At 35.1% G+C, this 21,252-nt stretch overlaps 2 protein-coding genes across 3 annotated transcripts; one reads left to right on the top strand and one right to left on the bottom strand.

Moving 5' to 3' along the window:
• Positions 1-102: 102 nt before the first annotated feature.
• Positions 103-8,175, bottom strand: LOC120348566 (uncharacterized). Its single transcript, XM_039418725.2, has 13 exons — positions 8,011-8,175; positions 7,488-7,619; positions 6,834-6,967; positions 6,547-6,659; positions 6,229-6,393; positions 5,732-5,883; positions 5,460-5,614; positions 3,262-5,352; positions 2,964-3,156; positions 1,885-2,745; positions 1,405-1,694; positions 896-1,164; positions 103-526 (listed from the first exon to the last, which is right to left on the bottom strand). Exons 1-13 carry the CDS (start codon positions 8,060-8,062, stop codon positions 436-438), a joined length of 4,698 nt encoding a protein of 1,565 aa, XP_039274659.2. The 5' UTR covers positions 8,063-8,175; the 3' UTR covers positions 103-435.
• Positions 8,176-12,104: 3,929 nt separating this feature from the next.
• Positions 12,105-19,793, top strand: LOC120348572 (L-threonine ammonia-lyase-like). Of its 2 annotated transcripts, none has more exons than XM_039418730.2 (10): positions 12,105-12,376; positions 14,002-14,173; positions 14,300-14,370; positions 14,913-15,084; positions 16,523-16,638; positions 16,906-17,068; positions 17,322-17,444; positions 18,344-18,522; positions 18,914-19,081; positions 19,412-19,793. In XM_039418730.2, the coding sequence occupies exons 1-10, from the start codon at positions 12,297-12,299 to the stop codon at positions 19,578-19,580; spliced, it is 1,413 nt and encodes a 470-aa protein (XP_039274664.2). In that variant the 5' UTR covers positions 12,105-12,296; the 3' UTR covers positions 19,581-19,793. The 2 variants fall into 2 exon arrangements, with proteins under 2 accessions (XP_039274664.2, XP_039274665.2); XM_039418731.2 differs by lacking the exon at positions 12,105-12,376 and adding an exon at positions 13,250-13,801.
• Positions 19,794-21,252: the final 1,459 nt, after the last annotated feature.

Raw genomic sequence — 21,252 nt, 5'->3', positions numbered from 1 at the left:
TAGTATGCAATTTGTAGCAATAATTAAAATGAAATAAAAAAGATTCACTACTGAGAAATCCGATCCCACCACATTAACAGTAAAGAGCATTGACCAATGAAATGACAAAATATTTTTCATGTATTTCTCGTTTTCGAAACGACAACAAAAAACAATAAAGTGTAAAATATATAAAAATGCAAGAAACAAATAGAGAAGGAATGTTGAAATCAATAAGAAAGTATATCAATAGGAAAATTCAATTTCATTTTGGCGCGGTGTTATTTTAGCAACAGACAAGCATGAAGAGCAATCGTTTCAATTATATTTTTGAGGCAATAGAAAGTTATATTACAAAGATAATATCAATTTTTTTCCTAATAAACTTGTTCTCAGGAAGCATGCCAATTGCTGTAAAATACAAGCGAAGTTCAACTCGATTCGATGTGCCTTTTCTTACTGAAGCGGACAATGATCTGTACACTCTTTGCTTGCATATAATATTTGGCCTTTTCTTACGCACATGTGGCTAACTTTCGTACATACTCTGAAATAGATGGAAATAAGACTTTAGTAATAATTACATCAATCACACTTTTAAAAGAAAAAAGGGTAATCTGTCTATAGATTACGGAAATAATAACTACGGAGCCAAATGTCCAATTCTAATATAATATTTTACGTTATATTACGTAGAATAGCAAATAGTATGGCTTTGGTATAAAAATGTCAGAATATTTACATGCATATTGTTGATATACGGTACATATAACACTTGCAAAATTTGAAATTGTGACAATGTGCTGTGCGAAAACATTAACAGAATAGATTTTTCTGAAACATAAGGCTCTAATCAGAGTATCTATGAAGAAAAATGTTCGTCTTAATCAGATTACAAAAACGCAGTAGGTCTCACTTTTGTCGCCGCATGGTTCCTTTGTTACTAGTCGGACAGTTTTTCAATTCACATTTACTCCAGGGTTCCCATTTTCCATCATCTTCTTCAGAGTCGTTGTCATGGAACGAACGTTGGAACGATGCGAGTGAATTATCCATGTCTTCATCAACTTCTTCATTTTTATTGTTCAACTCCGTCAGAACGTGAAACAATGGCATTTTTGGGGGACAAATTCTTACACAAGTCTGAGTCTGTCTCGTTGCACCACATTCTTGTACATCTGCCACCTACATAAATATGTATAGTTGAAATATAGATAAAATAAGATTCAATAATGATATTCAATATTAAGAAATGCCAAGATCGGAAGGCAGCGGATGATAAAAGATTGTTAATGATTTGAGGTTATTATTTGCAATCGATTTAATAATTTTCGTAAAACGTAGGGTATATGTGATCTTTTTCGACTACAAATGCTACAGTACCAATGTCTGTGTTTAAATACAATGTAAAAACGGAATATTAACCGGTTCAAATTTAACCCTGTCGTAACTCTTGAAACATATTCTGTTTCTTTCTTGATTTCCAACTCCGTTGCAAACTGAGCCAATGTCTTTGCAGGCAGACCAGTCTTCCCATGGACCATAAGCATAGAAAACATTTGCTACTGTCGTTGTTGTGGGAGTATGAGTTGTAGTTGGAGGAGGAAAGAAAGGTTTCTGATTTCGGAAACCTGAACCTTGGTTTGTAAATTTAAGTTTGTCGTCACTCGGCTTCTGTTTTTTGTTTTTTCTGTTTCGGTTTCTACGCTTAGCACCTGAAATTCAAAAATAGAAATAATCGTTTAAATAGCTTTTGTTAGATATTTAAAGTGTAATTTTATATTGGTATAAGAATATTGGGGACGACTTCAAGTTGTAGTGCCCTTGGTTTTTAGACATATTTTCCGAAATGCAACACATTAACGTTCTTGATGACTATAGACAATGCAATGAAATGATGCCTACCTTGGTCACAAGAGTGAATATTGCAATCACCAAGATCTTCGGAAGCTCCAGCGCATTTTCCGTATTCGTCACATGAGCGAACTCTTATTTTTAGTCCCCCACCACACGTTCTATCGCATGGAGTCCATTGACTCCAATCAGAGTATTTGAAAGATTCAGTTGTACGCTGAGGTTTGAAGTTGCTGTGGGCCACTGAAAAATTTGGCTTTGTGTTTGCATTTGTTGGCATACCAGTACCAGAATCTGAAGATAACTGAGGTACGAATGGCTTGGGCGTTGTATCAGCTGATGGCGTCCATGAGTTTGTAGGGATTCCTGAGTCAAATTCCGAACCAAATTGCGGCGCGAAAGGCTTGGGCGTTGGAGCAGCTGGCCTCCTGTTTGTATTTGTCGGCATATCAAATCCTGTTTGTTTGGGGATTCCTGGGTCAAATTCCGAACCCAACTGCGGCGCGAAAGGCTTGGGCGTTGGAGCAGATGGCCTCCTGTTTGTATTTGTCGGCATATCGAATCCAAAATCTGATCCAAAATGAGGTATAAGAGGCCTAGGCGTTGGAGACGTCGGTGGAGCCGGAGGAAATATATTGCCAATTTTCTCAGCATTGGAGTCTGTGTTTAACCCTAATAATTTCAAAAAATTCTGAATTTCTGGGTCTGTTTCTACGTCCGGCTTCGATTGACCTGGTGGATCACGTTTGGGAATAAGAGGCGATTCTGTTGTATGAAATGACTTCCTGGAATTGGCTGTGGCAAGTAGCTTTTTCATAAAATCCGTATCGTCATTTTGATTTAATGATGGCTGGTTGGATGTTGCAAAATTTCCAGCGCTTGGAAAACTAGATGACGGGAATTGAGAAAATTCTAAAAAAAAATTATATGTGTGAAAAATGAGATTAGTGTAGTAATATGGTATGTATAGGAAAACCTCTATGTGATTTAATTTACGAAGAGCAATGTAAATACGAATGAAGTTACAACTAATATATCATGAATTTGTTAGATCCTGGTTTCACTAGGTAACGAGACACGGAGGAAAAAATATTTTATGAGCACAATCCCAATGGAGTCTAAACTTTTACCTGGTTGACAAGGTCCCATATTGCAAGGCTGATATTCGAAAGATGATCCTTGGCAAGTACCGGGACTTCGACCTATGGTCACGCAAGAACGAACTCTGGTTTTAAATCCTTCATTGCAAGTTTTATCACAAGAGCTCCATGCTGTCCATTCGCCATAACTTGGTGGCTGCATGACTGGCTTTTTTTCTTTAATCTATTAAAAATAACGAACACTAAAAACATCTGAAAGGTATGTTACTCAGTATTTGAACAAGCTAATTTTTTTAACATTGGATTTGTCTAAAATAAATTAACTCACTTCTTTTTTATGATAGCATGCCACAATTTTGCAACATCCTCGAACGGAATGACTTAAATCTGGAAACTTTCCAATTTTAACGTAGGAAAACGGACAAGAAATTTTGAATTCGTTGACGTGTTCACCGGCCAAAATGGATCTAATCAATGCAATATCTCCTGGGTCTGCTGGAGATGCTGACTTTGGAAGTGGTTGCGCATATCCGTAGTTGATGCTGGGTCCCTGTGGGGGTGCTGGTTGAGTGAAAACTGATGACGGGTTTTCAGTATGCTGTTTCTGGTTACCATATTGATTTTGTTGTTGGTTGACTTTTGTATTGTACTGGTGTGGATTGTTATTATTGTACGTTCGTTGCTGATGTTGTTGGTTAGTATGTTGTTGATGCCCTTGCCGGTATTGTTGATTAGGATTGTTATCATTTCGTTGACGCTGATGATTACTCTGGTAATCTCGAGTTTGTGCTTGTCTTCCTTGCCGTTGCTGACTAGACGCTTCGTTGTTTCCGTTCTGTTGGTTTTGAGAAGTTTGTGGATTTTGTTGTTTTCTCATTTTTGAAAGAAGTGACATTAACATTATTTTTTTCATCATTGATGATTTTTTATCAGACTGATCTCCTTCACCCTTATTCATCATATTCATCAACATCATCATTTGCCCCATGTCGTTTTGATTTCCACTTCCAGTGCCTGATAACATGCCTAATTGCATAAGATCCATCGCGCTGAATTTTCCCTCGCTATTTTTGCTCAAAATGGCATCAACCAATGCCGGGTTCATACTTTGTATGTTCATGCCTGCCATATTTCCAAACGGAGAGAATCCCATTTGCATCATCGTCTTCAAATCGAATCCGCTACTGTTATCATCATCATCATCATTATCATCGTTGCCTTTCGAACTCAAAAACATTTGCAGCATTGCAGGATTAATGGTCTGTTGATTACCGCCATTCATACCGCCCATCATTGCCATTAGTGCTATATGGCTATTATCGTCATTGGCGCCTAAACTATAAGGAAACGGGGATGCTCCACCCATTCCAAAGGACATCCCATTGTCCTGCCGCATCATAAGCTTCATCATTTCATTCATGTCGAACCCATTTTCATTAGATCTTCTCGCATTAAAACTGCGACTGAAAGAGTAGTCGTTGTTGGTTGTACTGCCGCCTCCCATGAGCATTTCGAGCATTCCAGCTGGCATTGTGTTTCCAGGAGAGCCTTGATTACTCCCCATAAGCATTTGCATCAATTCTGGTGGGATATCGGAGCTCCCTCTTCCTGGGAAGCCACCCATCGTTCCCATCATATTCATACCTGGAATGCCAGGCATACCTGGTATACCGGTCATTCCTGGAATATTGGGCATTCCTGGAATATTGGGCATACTTGGCATATTGGGCATCCCTGGCATATTGGGCATCCCTGGAAAATTGGGCATTCCTGCCATATTGGGCATTCCTGGCATATTGGGCATTCCTGGCATATTGAACATTCCTGGCATATTGGGCATTCCTGGCATATTAGGATTTCTTGGCATATTAGATATCCCTGACAAACCTGAATTTTGCCGAGTGCTCCCCATTTGTGATAATTTGGGCATTTGTGGCATGCCAGGCAATCTTGGCATACTAGGCATTTCTGGCGCATTTGCAGCATTCGTAGATCTTGGTGATCCAGACATAACAGGCGTACCTGTCATTGTACCAGACGAAGACATCAATCCGTCTAACATTTGCCTAATATCTGGTGGTAGAACAGAGTTTTCTTCTTCTTGTGTGTTGGTAAAGTGTGAGTTCATACCGCCACCTCCAAACCCATTTTGATTTTGTTGATAATTATTTGGAATTGATGAACCGACGGGCTGATTGTTGGAACTGGGGCTTGGCCTGCCGTTGTTGGATTGGGGTCCAGAGACTGGACTTCGTGTTGATTCAGATGTTTGAGACTGAAGCATTTCGTGACTTTTCAAAGTGATGTGATAAACATTTTTGTCCAGACAGCAATTTTCGTGGCACATCGCCACTGAAAAGGGATCGCGAGATAGTTTTTGACACGAAATTCGTTTGTAAATTTTTGGAGACTCGAATGGCTGAAATAAAATAATACGTATTAATAAATTGCTCCGCAAATAAATGTTATATGATTGAAAAAAAATCTATATATAGCATAGGCAAGAAGCGTATATATATAACTTACGTTTGCGTTGCATTGATTTTCCTCTGGATCTGCGGTTATAAGTTCGGGGTATATACCTTCGGACACAAATTGTTTCTTTGCTGCTTCGTTAGGATAGACGCAAGTACCACTGTTGAAACAACATTGTTTGAGTTGGCATTCGATTTCGGTGATTCCTGAAAATGTGTATAATTTGAATAAATCACGATACTTAATAACAATCTTCAGTTAAAGCTACGGTACTTATTTTGCTCTTTGTGCATAAGCCCGAAAAATTATTCTGAATATCTTACCTTCCCAACCGCACGTGTTAAGTGTAGAATCGAGATTCGTGCAGGCTGGTTGCCCATTGTACATTGGTGGTTCGGTCAAAACACTTTTGAACACTGCAAGAACTGTTGATGAATACCAGGCATTCCACGGTATAATTGCGTCGGTTACTTTTCTGAATAAATGTCAGTTTTACATCCACTGTGTCATTCTATTATTATTTTAAAGAGAAAATCTATCGAGCTTATCTAAGCGAACTTGATTCATCGCTGAGCTTAAAATGTTTTGTCGTTTTAGTCATCATGAATATTTTTTATTTTAGGTCTCCATCAGTTAGTTTCATTTGGCCACAAATGCCAAGGGACCAAAAGAAACATTGGTCAAATATGAATTTTTGTTGATTTATGATTATTACAAATTGTATTAAATCGTTTTCCAATCTTTCCTGAAACTTTAGCGTTTGCGCATTTCACCTTTATAGATTCGTTAGAATGTGAGTCGTAAGTCGTAATAATTTTACTTGTAAGCCTTGGAAGTTGGTCCGTAGTAGCAAGTCGGCGCTCCATCCATGAAATCTCTTCCAAATGTGAATTGATACTGGAATAGATTTTCATCAAAGCAACAATTTGGGTTTGCAAGACACTTGCTTGCATTTGTTTGAGACCCGACTCCGCCACATGTGACCCTAAAATGCAAGTGAGACTTAATTAAATTGCTTAAAATTAGGAAAAAAATTATTTCCCAAACTTGATAGGTATGTTATACTGGTAACTATGAAGCAAATATGTGGGTTGCTTATTGTTAATTCTTGTACTTTTGCATTAAAAAATGATCGCACCTGTGACATATTGGAACATCCAAAAGACATTGCGGTGATTCGAATATATCGAAAGCACCAAATCCAGCGCCTTGAATAATAGCTTTCTCTTGTTCGGCCGCTATTTGTTGTATCTTCAAAACAAAATTCATTTTCATATATGCATTCATACTTCTTTAACATATTAACAAGTATAAATTAAAATAACAATATTAGCTATTAACCACACTCTATAACTTAGCGAATTACATTCTTTGCGATCGTTGATTTTCAATCATCCGTTAAAAATGTGTTATCATCGAAATTACCTCAATGTCGTTATTTTCCACAGCGTACCGTTTAGCAGCGAAAACTACGTTCATCATACTGACTGGTTTCTTTGGAGCCCAAATTTCATTTTTTGCTCGACGGATAAAAGAACCAGAATTGGGTTCTTTATTGGCTGCATTAATACAAAGTAGAAATGTGAATATCTAAATATTTCATGACAAACAAGAGTTATTATAACTTACTAATTAGGAAGAAAAAATAAAAAAACCATATATTTATTACTTGCTTTTAATTCTAAAATTCCACACGCGTTCAGTAATTATTGGAATTAAAAGTTTGTGGATTTAGAATTGTGCATAAGTCCGTACTCGGATAAAGTATTCAAATAAGCCATAAAAATACGTATTCTTCCGCATTTAGGTAAATATAGAAATGTTAACGCAATCTCGTGTATTTATAACGTATTCTTGTAATCAATTTAATGAATATAAGAGTAATGCATTAATATTACCAGTATATCACAGAAAAAGCGATACTGTTAAAATATATGTGCACATAGATTTCATCGAACAAGTAAGGACTCCGATGATATTCGCTTTATATTTCTATACTTGGAAGTAGTTTATTATGCAACAACATATTCAATTTTAATGACTGTTACAGTCAAAAATTACTTTATTCTAAGCACTTACCGACTCTACAATGAGGTTTAGTAGTTGAATCCCAGGTACAAAGTCCTCCACCATTGAATCGATTGCAAAGAATTTCATTTTCTCTTGTTAAATGGTTTCCACATGGCATAACAGGAAAATCAACTTGCATTGCTGGAATAAAATGGGGAAATATTCATACAAATAAAATTTTAGATTAATAAGATTTATATAAAAACAAAATTGAACTGAAAAATTTTCTACAGCGCTGATACACAAAACCGAGGTAACAAACAGTAGAACTACGTAATGCATGGGAAATATGAAAGAATGCTATTATTTTTTTCAAGTGCACCAAGAATTTATGGAAACAAAATTACAAAATGCCACTATCCGCAAAAGAATTATCTTGAATGTACGATTTTTTTTCTAAATTTCAGATTTTTTAATGACACTTTGTATCATAGAAAATAGGAAAATTCAAAAACTCAAATATACACGGAAAATTTTAGTATTTTCGATTTTAATTGAAATTATTTAATCTTCACTTTTAATCAAGTCTCACCTGATATTCCCGTCGCTAACACAAGTATTGACATGACATTATATCCTGCCATGGCGGATATCAATAAAAAATACTGTTTAATATACAAATCTTAACTTGAATATATAATATTTTAAAATATTACGATTACAAAATAATGCTAAAAAAAATTTAAACAAGCGACAACTTTCCTATACACAGTTCTTCTACGCAAATATATTGTTGAAATGCAGTTGATTTATAAAATATGACATCTTTTATAGGCAATACATTGTAAAAGACAAATTATTTCAATGACATAAATCCGAAATAATTAGCAGAAATGAAACTTAATTGAATCGTTATACTATTTATTAATTTATGTATAATTTCCCATGTGACGGTGAATATGACGACAATCAACGTCCTTCATAACGAGTTTTTGTAGTAAATTAGGCACGACCGTGTACGAATTACGGACAAACACTTCGCAATTATTATGATTCGTGATTTTTCTTTAATCCTTCTAGATAGTTACCGACATATCCTAATAATTATACTCCACTTCTTTTATGGATTATTATCGAATTTTTGTTGACGGAATGATTCATAAAAATGATAGTTTCAAAATTTGAATTTTTGTAATACCGTCATGGTTAACAGAACTTTTGCATATACTTAATATTAGCCTATTTTCTGTGATTTCCATAATTGTAATTTTAAGGAATCTTCACAAGCGCATTTTTTTGCTATATGTTTTCGAAATTTGCAGCCCGCGATATATCAGTATGACGTCATGATTGCGTAAAATACTTTTACGTTTGTGCGACACGAAACCTATATAAGGCCCGTCAGATCCGATATACGCCCAATATCAAATATTAACGTTATTGAATCTTTTATTAGAATTTGATCAATTCGTTGCAAGACATCTTTAAAATTAAAGAAAAATTACATAAAAGCAACACACATAAAAATTTACCTCAACTTAATTCAGCGCGTTTTCTGTGTGTCTAGAAGTGTTATATAATAATATATCTGAAAAGGATCTCACCAAAATCATCAAATTGCTTAAAAACGAAGCCGCATTTTATGCCATAGATTGGTGAATCTCTGTGAACGTACGAAATATGAATAAAAATCCAGAATGGATTCTGTTTTCCCCATTGTTAATTATATGCCATATGTTTATAAAATATATATAGCCATGGTAATATTATACTTTAAAATAGGTTTACTTTTTTAATATCCAATAATGTACTAAACCTACAACATAATTTTGGGATGGACCTTTATCGGCATTCATTTTTTCACTATATACAATTATTTTCTTAAGTACAATAATTGACATAGTAGATGAATGGGCCGATGAAATTATTAGTTAATTAACATGATTATTATTTTAAATGAACTACATTAATCAGAAGGTAATTATTTTCAACGAAGGATATTATGTTGTATAAGAACCACAAATTACATTAAATAGTTTTCTAGCTACGCAAGTACGACATATACTCAGAAAAAAGAAACTAGTGTATAATAAATAAAAAGAGTTTTTGCGAAAAATACGAGGTAAAATTAAGTTCGAATATCAAATATTCCGTACAAAATTTTTTGCGTAAAGTATTTATGGATAATAAACACAACAGCTTTACTTTATCGAAAAAAAAATAGTAAGTTTTTTGTCATTCCTCAATCAAGAATTTTAAGAAGATTTTTGGGCCATGTTGGCTCATTTTTACGGTAAGCCAGCGTTTTCGAACAGAGTTGAAAATTTTGCACAATAAAATAACTTTTTGTCAGTCAAGAACGGTCCAAAACCTCTCTTATCATATTCAAAACTTATTTATTTCATATTTTAAAATTAACTTTTTGATACAAAACATCTAAAAATCGAAATTAGAAAAACTTCTAAAAATTAATTAACCTTAGTCTGCACTTGCGCCGATTTGTCTTAGATTAAAATGTTCGGGTCGAAATTTGCCAATCCAACTGAAACCGTCACGACACGATAACTACGATCACAGAGATTATTTACAGTTCCATTCATTGCATACCTATGTGTGTATATGCATGCGTTCGTAATGGAAAAGGGCTGGCCAATTGGTTGAGTAGAAACCAAAGACAGTCCTCTTGACGAGTTGGAAGAGATTATCGGGGCTTTCACATTTTGCTGCCAAGTAACATCCATGAATGAAATGGCATACAACATAACAACCAACAGTTTCCTAACGTTTTTCATAAAAAAAGAAGTGGGAGTATTTTGGCTATGTGTGGTGATCCATTATCTAATAGCAAGAGATGGACTATCATCTAATTATGCGTCTTCAAAGGACGAAATAAACATATTTTTTAATTTTTTTTTCTGGATTCGGCATTGCGATCCCAATTTATTACATACAATCTGGGTTAGCTGGAGGCATGGCATTTGAACACGATGGTCTGCGATATCACTTCCCGACAAATAACGGCATGATTAGCTTGGCAGTCGAGCTAATTTAGCAACTTTAAACATCGACCGTTCATTACTACAAATCCACTTCAAATTTTTAGTCAGAACATGAAACAAAATCATTATATCAACCTGAATACATGTAGCGCCACCAACCCTATAAGTTCACAAAAGGCAAAAAAAGCTTAATCGAGCAGTTTTTCAGAAGTTGGAAGGATAAATTTACCTGCAGTCTGCTCATCGATGACTAATCACCAAGTTGACCGAGATCAGGTAGCGCACAATCTATATGCGTCTTTATACAGATCAATGATCGTGTCTCAAAAATTAAGAAGAAATCCACATACGTTTTAGATCAGTTTCTATATTTTTTTGTTCATAACAAGCAGAAGATCCCGATAATATGAATCACATTGTGACTTTGGTTCTTATTTATGTTTTTGTTATTGAAAGTTATGGATTTAATTAAGATCGGCCTTTGAAAATCAATCCACTGCAAAAATGTTAACCTTAGATATTTATCTCCAAATTTATACTGAAAATAATAATTTATAAAACGTGTTTGGTGGTATTCCGACACGTCTGCCTTTACACGAATGGTTGAAATTTAGGGTGTGGCAAAAACTCGCAAAACTAGATAGAGACTGTTTCTATGTTAGTCTTGAGCAATATCTGAGGCAAACCACGATTTATTCATGATTATATATTTTGTATGGTTGCTGGATTAACGAGTCTCACCAGACTTATTATTCAAGGCAAGGGTGTGCCATCTGCGGGCCACAATAAAAAATTGTGCGGCCCGCGGAGAAGTGCCAATATTGAATGGTGTGCGGCCCGCGAAACGAGTTTTGATTTAGTTTAACCCGCGGGTAATTCTAATCCTTTTGCGTCGCAAAACCTATACACGATTGAGTCCAATTTATTATCTATGCCGACGACGTGCAATGCGCTATCAGCTGGCTTGTTCTAAGCAAACAACGCATGTCATGAGATTTATATTTTTAAACCCTATGTTAAACAAAAGTTCAGCCCCCATTGTCATACACGAAAAGGTAAGGAAGGCAAAACAGTCCGTGGTTGAAATTCGAGGTTTGGCCTGCAACTCGGAAAGCCATATGTGGTATATTTTCTTATTAATGTCGATATCTGAACATAAATCCACGATTTTTTATATGTCCAATCTTATGTTAAAGCTGGATTTATGAGGTTAATCAGACGCGGTAATATATATGATCTAATGCATTTTCAACACGACCTGGAAGTATAGATTGAATAAATACGATTAAAATTTTTTTTTTGGCTTATCATACTGGCTAAACCTATGTCTCCTATACACCATAATCATATGTAATGTTACAGAGCAACGCCTACCGTACGCTGCACATAAAGTGCACTGTGTCACGGGCTTCAATCACGCGGCGTGATAGCGTACTGCCACTAATTCGCTGAACAGATATATTGCGGATTTAAGAAAACGTGTAATGGTGAATATCGGAATTGAATAAAAGCAAGACTTCTCCATGAATAATCTCAACGTTTTAGACTAATCTTTTCAGTTGTTGCGACATCGCATATGTTATTTTCTATGCTACGTGTGGAATGTCTGCCGGCGTGTCTTCATTATTGATCAAACACGAACCTGATTCGCGCATCCACGAGCTACGCCTCTTTCTATACTAAAATAAAATAACTCGCATATTACAACAGACAGAGTTCGTACCAAATGTAAGCGATTCTTACACGTAACAATAAGGATAGATCAAGATCTGGTTTTATTCCACGAATGCAAAGGCATATTAATAGAACTTCAGATAAGATAAATTTTGGATGACAATTTTGACAGAATATACTGTTTTGGTAACATAGTGGATTGAATATGCCGACCAATATGAAGGAATTGCCAGTTTCCGTCGGCCCAGAACATTGGAGATTTCTTCAAAAAGGAAAGTTTTCAGAGTAAGTAAATCAAAAAAATTAATTTCGAAAAACTATGATTTTTTTTAAATTTGATATGCTTTTGTCGTTTCATTATATCTACGACCATGAGCACACCTCTTTCCTGCCAGACCCGTTGCAAATCATTCAATTTTCCTCACATTAAAATCACAATTAAAATAGTCTTGCTTGCTCAAGTGAAATGGCTATTTAGAGATAAGATGCTGATAAATCGAACGTTGCAATAATTGTTCTAACTATATCGCATTGGGAATGTAATATGATCGAGTTGAATGAAACCCATAAATAAATTTGATGGTTTATGTACGTAATGATGAAAACGCTACGCAATGTTGGTATTATCCTAAACTATATGATTGACAACATTGTGTGGCACAATCTTTGTTCCTGGCTTCTAATTATTATTTTATTGGTTGCACCTCAAAATGAAGAAAAATATCATTTATTTTTTCAAGTTTTGTTTCTGGAAAATCTGTTTTTTCTGCAAATTTGTAATATAAAACAATTTAAAAATTTCATTATAACATAGTCTGGTACTATTTTATAGTGTTTTTGATATTACACTTTGATATTTATTGTATTCTATGTAAGAAATCTTGAAGATATTAATACAAACACATTAAAAATAACTATTCGACAATCCGCCATTTTCACGAAACCAAAATTTAAAAAGGTATAATGTTATTTTCTCAAAATGCATATTAAAAGTAAAGGGAAATCTAGACAAAAAGTTGTGAACAAATAAAATTTGCTTACACAGTGTTATTCCGACGAAGTCACTCAATGTGGCCTGTTGGGTACTAGAAATTGGACCAAGTATGTATAATCGTTATGATCAGGCCGAAGTAATTATAGAAAATAAAGGATCCCTTTTTATGATGCGATATACACGTACATTACACTTACTCGTACTTACCTTGACGGTATTGAGTATTGACAGATCTATCAGTAAACTAATTAATTTCACATTGATTGTTGTCAAGTATTTCTTGTCAATTGGTCAATGGCTCATATTAAAATATTTTCATTATTACCCGGTCACGAATGTCGAATGTTAAAAAAAAAGTCCATTAATCGATTACTAAGTATATGTTGTAAACTGTGCTTTCTTGTAACTGCTTAGAAAGCAAAGATAAAATGCGAGTTTAGCTTTTGAAAATTTTAAGGATAGTTTCATTCATTAAAGCTATATCAGTCAAACAACAATGAAGTGATAACGCAAATAAATTTCTATTTCACGAGTTTCTTTTTGATGTCTGAAGATCGCCACCTCTTCAATTCCATTTTTACGTCATAATAACCGACTAAAATTAATTCTCATGGTATATAAAATCCGGTGAAAGAATGGTTTAACTTTGGTGCATTCTGATTCAAGTATGAGATGGACTTCAAGAATTACAGGCGGAAGATATCTTTGTTCCCGGGGTAAGGAATTACTGAATTCCTATCTGAATAAAAAGATTTTGTGAAATAATATTCGAAATTTGTACAGTTACTCCGTAAGATTGCTCACTTTGTGAAAAATTGGAGGAATGGCGTTATATAATGACAAGCGTTAAGAAAACACTTGTCATTGAGTCGGTATTACCCTGAGTAGATTCTTTTTTTTTTTGTCATATTTACAGTTTACAGAATGACTCCTCGAACTGCTCAATGGACGATAGTCTTGACACAGATGCAGATCCCGCGATGTCAGATCCTTGCTGTGACGGAGAAAACCCAGTTGTAGTTGAAGGTCAAAGAATATGCGACGCCCAAGATCAAATTAGAGGGGGCGTTATTAGGACACCATGTACGGTAAGAAATTTCGTTAACTTTTGGTTGGTCATTATAATTTGTTGGAAATTTTTGTAGTATTATGATCATAAATAACAACTTACCTGAGAAGCAGGACTTCAATATCACCTTAACCTTCAAATTTAGAAAACAAGAATGTCTGAAGCATTGGGATCAGAAGTTTATTTTAAAAAAGAGTTCATGCAGTTCACGGGAAGGTATTTATGCATTGATCACGTTTTATTTAAGTATTTACAAAAATATATACTTTCTTTTTTGGTAAAAATGTAAACGCCTTACGAACGCAAACAAACTCAAAAATGTAACAACAGTGAAAATGTCTCTTTTAGTTTATCCGTAAATAAATATTTCAAAATTTTTGGCAAAAACCAAGCTCAGCGAGAAATTTGACACGCATGTTCACCTCGGGCCTATGACACGTGAAAGTGTGATTCAAATCTGACAAATACATGGTTTTCATTAAAAAAGAAGATGCCTCAAAACTTGTATTTACTATTTTATTGTTACTACTTTTTATATTTTGTTGGTAATAATAATAATTGTATTAAAATGCTAGAATAATGACTCATATTGTGAATGTTTGGCTGAAAAATTGCGAATATATATGTAAAGTATAAATTGCACAGTATTTGATCATTCATGATATTCGACACTGGGTCGCATACAAACATGATTATGTATATTTTGGTCAAAAAAATGAATATTTGAGAAACAAATTCTTGTATTTTATTCTTTCTAGCTTCAAAGACCGAGGAGCGCTACTAGCCTTGATGAATTTAACAGAGGAGCAGAAAAAACGAGGTGTTGTGACGACTTCAGCGGGAAATCATGCACAAGCCATGGCTTTTCAGGGTGGAAAATTGGGAATTCCAGTGACAGTAGTAATGCCTAAAACGGCACCTCTGGTCAAGGTAATGTATTTCAAATTTTCATTTGTCTAGCTAGTACAGTGATTTTCAACCGGTGTTCCGTGAGAGACCTCCAGGTGTTCCGCGAAAAATTGCTTTTTCGAAGTATTATGACGTCATTCGAATAATATAAATAAAGTCGTTTATAAAACGGCGAGTCAGAGTTTTGGAAAGTCGGTATAAAAAACTTGTAACCAGATAAGAAATGACAGGCCGTTTTTTTTTTATACGCAACAGGAGTCCAGAAGGTCGGAGGTCGATTTGGAAATTAACGATTTTAGCTATGATAATGGTCGCGGTATTGTTTTGTTGGAAAAGAAAACGTTAAAACCCGAGGTGATTAATTCTAATCAGCGTCTAATCAGCACAAAAGCAATTGGACAAAAAATTGTTTACAATTTTTTTGGCATCAGGTCATGCATGTACGATATCATTAAAGAAGTGCTCTTCATCGTCATCTCGCCTAATGACCAAGTAGAAATGCTTTTATTTCAGCTTTTAAATCAACATTCAGGATTCACGCAATCACAGATTTATCTAATCACAGTATCTAATTGATTTATTCCAGAAATAACACTGACACCAATGTGGTGCATAAGAAACTCAATTATCGTCTTAATAAATGTGTGCATCCCGTTGTCGATAATAATAATATTATTCGCTAAAACGTTTAATTTGCAAACGGCGATAAGTTAGATCTAAGCCAGCGCAAAAGATAAAAATCAGAACAAAATTAAGTTGGAATTTAAAATCGCTCCTTAATGTCATTAACATCTGTCGCCGATGTGATCGCATATAGTTATACCAAAATATGAAATTTCGATCTCCGCCGATCGGCAAGAATTAATACTTGCGCACAAGAACAAAGGCGGTGATTTGAAAACGTTCAGGGGCAAAAAAGTAGCGATTATGACGAAATTAAACAGTAAAAATCGCTTTGCTGCCAATTTTCAATGTTTCTACGACCTTCTGGACTCCTGTTGCGTATAAAAAAAAAAACGCGAGAAATTGAGAGCCGTTGAGAAAGAGCTGCGTGTTTGTCTCTCCTCAATTACAGAATAAAATATTTGAAACCCATCGAAACAGACCCAAATATCACACTAAAATACCATTTCTGTTTCTAGCTACCGTAATCATAGTATTCATAAGCAAACTTGCAAAAACATATATTTGTACCGTACTCTAGCTCTTGTAGCTCTGAATCGGAATGTGTCACGTCTTTTCCTAAAGTTGACAAGCTATATTATTGATTTCGTTATTTTATTCTCATGCCGAAATGATCGACGTCAGTTAATTGCATAATATAGTTTATTTCCAAAAATTTCGTTTGGTGTTCTGCCACAATTTCAGATTAAAAAAAGTGTTCCGCAGTACAAAAAAGGTTGAATATCACTGGTCTAGTAGACCCTATCCAAAATTATATAATTTTTCATTTTGGCAGGTATCAAGTTGCCGAGATTTAAAAGCAGAGGTAGTGTTGTACGGATCTAGATTTGATGAAGCAAAAGCCCACGCCATGAAATTAAGAAACGAGAGAAACCTTATATACATTGACGGGTATTTGTCAATTTTTTGTTACTAAAAAGAAGGTTTACTTCAAGGAATAGTTTGTATACAGCTTATTCCACAAGATGCAGAAACAGGCTTAAAATCAGTCATCAAACTCAACGACCTAACACACTTAAGCGTAGAATTGTATTGACAGATCATCCTGGAAAGTAATTTTTAATAAGAAACCTTATTTGCTTGATTCAATCTGAAGTTGAATCCCACGCCTATACAGGACTTGCCCTAATCGCCGTAATTTTTATAACGTTTTAACAGATACGACCATCCTGATATTCTTGCCGGACAAGGCACGGTAGGTCTTGAAATTTTAGAAGATGTGCCGGATGTTGATTACGTCATAGTTCCAGTAGGAGGAGGCGGTCTTGTAGCAGGGGTATCAGCAGCAATTAAACACGTAAATCCCAACGTTCAAATCATCGTAAGTGAATTAATATGAACTGGCCCACATAGTAGGATTTTTATTCATATACATATCACGTTCATAAAGCTATTCATCATTATATATTCTTTCAGTATACCCTTTCCAAATCACGTTCTTTGAAATGTAAACTCTACTGAATATTGTTTCGCAATTTCACCTCTTAAGTGCACAAGATACTTATTATTGTTTTCTTAACACGCACAAGTGGAGATCGCTGTTGTCCTTATCACTTAAATTATATAATACACAGGGTGTGGAGTCAGAACGTTGTCCAAGTTGGCACACTGCAATGGAAAACGGGCAACCAATCAAATGTCAGCAAACAATCAAAGGTGCAAAACAATCTATTTCAGACGGATTAAATGTTATAAGGGTATGTACAGACAATAACCTTTTGATATCATGTACACTCTGATATCGATTGCATCCAATGGTTGGTTTGAGCTTCTTTTACAATGTTTTCGAAAACTGTCACTAACAAGCTATTTCAATATCCGAAATGATGAGGTGCTTTTTTATCAAATGAATTAGCGTGCATACAATTTGTGACCTGACACGAGACCCCGAATTCGAGGGTTCACGGGGTCGCTAGCGGGTCGACGACAACCAGTCAGACATGACAAACGCGATTCAGTGGTGTATCTACATAAAATGACGACCATGGCAAAGTTTAAAACTGCGCCCGTTTGATCGTTGACTGTCAATTTTTAACGACTGTTGTTGAATTGAGATATGGTACTTTTTTATTAAAGTTAAAATACGAGTTTCAAGTATTTCCAGGTTGAAATTATTTGAATAAAACATTTTACGAAAAAAAACTCGCTTCTTGTGCGCCCCTATCCAAACGGCACTAATGATAAGAGCCATGGCTGCCATACCCTAGATACGCCACTGCACGCGAAACCTATGCTTTGAAAATTTGCGTTTAATGTAAACGTTTCAGGTATGCCGGGGAAACTTAAGATCTGTTGATCCAAATTAGCATATTTTTGAGTGTTTCGAAACCAACAGATTTTACACCTCTGGTTGATCTGACGTTACGCTTGGCAGAACACCTCGAATACATCGGGGTGTAGGCTACGCTTGGTCATGCGCCGTGTTTCGTATCTTTTATGTGAGTCCTGTTTTCCCTTTTTCGGTGATAATTGAAAATGTTGTATCTACCCATTCATGTTGGGCATCCTAGTAAAGTTGAAAGCATAATATAACACTTAGTTTTATTTTCTGCTTTTTTCAGTAATAGAAATATTCTTAACAATTTGTATTTTTAAGGTCGGTTACAATGCATTTGCAACTGCTAAGATTGACCGTATGGTTACTGTATCGGAAAAATATATTGCTGTTGCCATATTGCGATTGTTAGAAGGAGAGAAATCTGTTGTGGAGGGGGCGGGTGCGATTGGATACGCAGCACTTCTTTCTGGCGTATTACCGGAAGTCAAAGGGAAAAAGTAAGAGCGATCATTTAGTCTTTATAGTTACAGAAGAAAGATTAAAACGTGCATTTAGTAAGTTTAGCATGTGTAATTTACCAGCTAGAAATAATACGCACTTTTCCGTATTTAATTGAACTTTTGAGACAAAAATATGCCAGATAATCTTGTAGTTTAAAAATGCCAATTGAACTTGAGTTGAGGAAACCTGTACTTCTAACTACCGGCAGCGTCATATTGCCTCCATATATAGTTTATTCAGATATTCCTTTCCCAAACGTGTCTTACCAATCAATTCCAGTCTTGCTTTAAAGACTTGTTGACAACATGGAACAAGCGGAATCAATATTGTCTTTTTTAGCAGAATTTAAAGCTGAAATTAAAATCTATTGCTTTGATTTTTCAATAGAGTAGCATGCATTTTATGTGGCGGAAACATTGACGCAACGGTGCTTGGACTTGTTATTGATCGTGCACTTGTGCAAGAGGGCAGAATGTCTAGATTCATGGTAGTAGTTAGCGACAGACCCGGTGGATTAGCTCGACTTGTAGCTATACTCGCACATATGGGAGCAAGGTAAGAATATAAATCATGATAATACACTCAGCGATAGTTTGGCTAAGTGAATTCAGTTCTTCAGTTGTGCTGTCGACTAGTTATAACTAGTGTTCGACGAAAAGATTTGACAAAGACCGCACAGAAATAAAAATATGGGAAGGCGATTTGGCCCAATTGAGGTATCATCTATACTGTATTTTGATAGTAATATAATTATGAACCCTACCTCTGTTCTTTTGCCCTCTAAATACGTTATAACGGAATGAGATAGCGCAATAGCGATCAATTCTAATTTACCATGGCCCAAATGATTCAATTCATTTTTGAGTTGATATATTTCTTCGACAGTGTTAAAGAGATAGGCCACGACAGAATTTCTTTGGCTTCTTACGTTTATATGACTGGAATCACATGCACCGTCGAAACGAAAAACAAAGCTCATGCACAAGAAGTTCGTCAAAGACTAGAAGAAACTTATGGAGAAGATTTGAGGTGGCAGCAAGAGTCGGATGAATGATTCATCATTTTTACTTCCACGGGGAAGTTTTGAAAATAACATTGTTTTATTTCACATTTTAACAATTATAACTTAAATTGCATACTAGTATTTAAAAAGGATTAAATAAAATTTCTTTACTAACGTCATAAATATATAAATTAGTATAAAGCAGTCGGTATGAAAATGCACTTAATATATAATAATATTGCAATAATGAATTTTCTAACAATTTGGCGATTTTATTATTGGTTTGGTGAGGGATTCTTTGTTTAGCGGATAGTCGTTAAAACTGCTGCAAAGCATTGGGCGTTTTCACATCTTCTTTCCGAACGAGGTTTCGCAACGACAGCTAACAATATGTAAATACTGCGCTATACAGAGAACGATGCATATATATATATGATGGACCAGATTGGAAATTATGTATCAAAGACTTTTGTAAACTTTATACGGAAATCAGAGGCAGAAATTACTTGCTTAAGGAGCGCGATTCATCGAATGAAGTGTAAATTGGAATCAAGTATAACTGACCGATGAACTAAAACGGCTAAACGGATGCCAGTTTCAAAATCAATCAGTAAAACGATTTGGAATGCGCATATGTAGCACACTTTTGATTATTTCGGTTTCCGAAAAAAGTTTTGAGTCTTGTAAAAAAAGAATTATTTTTGAAGGTTTTAACTGTATTTGGCTTGAAAACTTTTATCCATTTACACATAAGCAGTTGAGTCTATGGGTCAAAACTGATTGGAACGAAACTGATTTTTAAATAACAGAAATTGGTAAAATAGTGGTAATTCTTGGTTAAATATGAACGAAGTATTTCCACTTCGCACCATGGTGTATCAAAGCCACCACACAGAAGAAAAAAAATATCCCAAAAATACATAACAATAACATGCATCGATTTTCTTCAATTTGACAAATTTTAACGCTTCCTGTCAATAACGTTGTCATGTCAATTCTATGCGCACTTCAAGTTAAAAACATTTTTCATTAGGCGAAGATTCTTCCTCTGATAAGGTTGACATTATAAAATGATATCTTTTGGATAATGAATAGTAATCTCATAAGTGGATACCGAAAGACTGGAGACTGAAAATTTATTTCATGATTTGCGTGCTTTTTTTAGAGATTGCTACTCTCTGCAAACTCAAGCACTGCCAGTTTATTGCCGTTGTCTCTTTTGCCTATTGGTTAAGATCGTGTGTGTTTGGGATACTCTCTACAGTAGGTTAAGAGTAATTTCTGAAAAAGATACTAAGCTCTTTTCATATAACCTCCTTACATCTCGATAAAATTCTATACCACTTTGAATATCTCACCAATTTTAATCGTTGTTGTCGGCACACACATCTGGCCACCAATACAAGCATGTGGCAAGTTAGTTACCTCCAATGACTCCCTGCTTTATTGTCGACTGAGCCCAAGGCTTGTCTCGCCATTATAAAAACAGATATCCCACGATTTGCCCAATTAGAAAGCAGTGCATCACAGATCTGACCAATGGTGCACTGTTTCTGAGTTGCCATTTTTATTTATTTAATTTTTTGTTATTTTCTTAGTTTTTATTTTGTCTAACATACAGGGTGAGGCACAAAACCTCCTACATTTCATTTTTCGGAAAAATAAAAAAATGCCCTTTGTCAAATTTTTATCACATACTTGACGAAGCCTTTGATTGTCATTT

Source organism: Styela clava, chromosome 1, assembly GCF_964204865.1.
Source record: "Styela clava chromosome 1, kaStyClav1.hap1.2, whole genome shotgun sequence".
In the NCBI taxonomy this organism is placed as follows: Eukaryota; Metazoa; Chordata; class Ascidiacea; order Stolidobranchia; family Styelidae; genus Styela; species Styela clava.
The sequence above is the reverse complement of the archived record's forward strand: the minus strand, read 5'-3'. Positions and strand labels throughout refer to the sequence as shown.

Coding starts and splice junctions, on each gene's coding strand:
- LOC120348566 (XM_039418725.2), bottom strand. CDS start 8,062: ATGGCAGGATATAATGTCATGTCAATACTTGTGTTAGCGACGGGAATA. Junction 5,884..6,228: donor CCAACTTCCAAGGCTTACAA/GTAAAATTATTA, acceptor ACATTTATTCAG/AAAAGTAACCGACGCAATTA. Junction 2,746..2,963: donor TATGGGACCTTGTCAACCAG/GTAAAAGTTTAG, acceptor ATTTTTTTTTAG/AATTTTCTCAATTCCCGTCA.
- LOC120348572 (XM_039418730.2), top strand. CDS start 12,297: ATGCCGACCAATATGAAGGAATTGCCAGTTTCCGTCGGCCCAGAACAT. Junction 12,377..14,001: donor CAAAAAGGAAAGTTTTCAGA/GTAAGTAAATCA, acceptor TCATATTTACAG/TTTACAGAATGACTCCTCGA. Junction 14,371..14,912: donor TTCATGCAGTTCACGGGAAG/GTATTTATGCAT, acceptor TATTCTTTCTAG/CTTCAAAGACCGAGGAGCGC.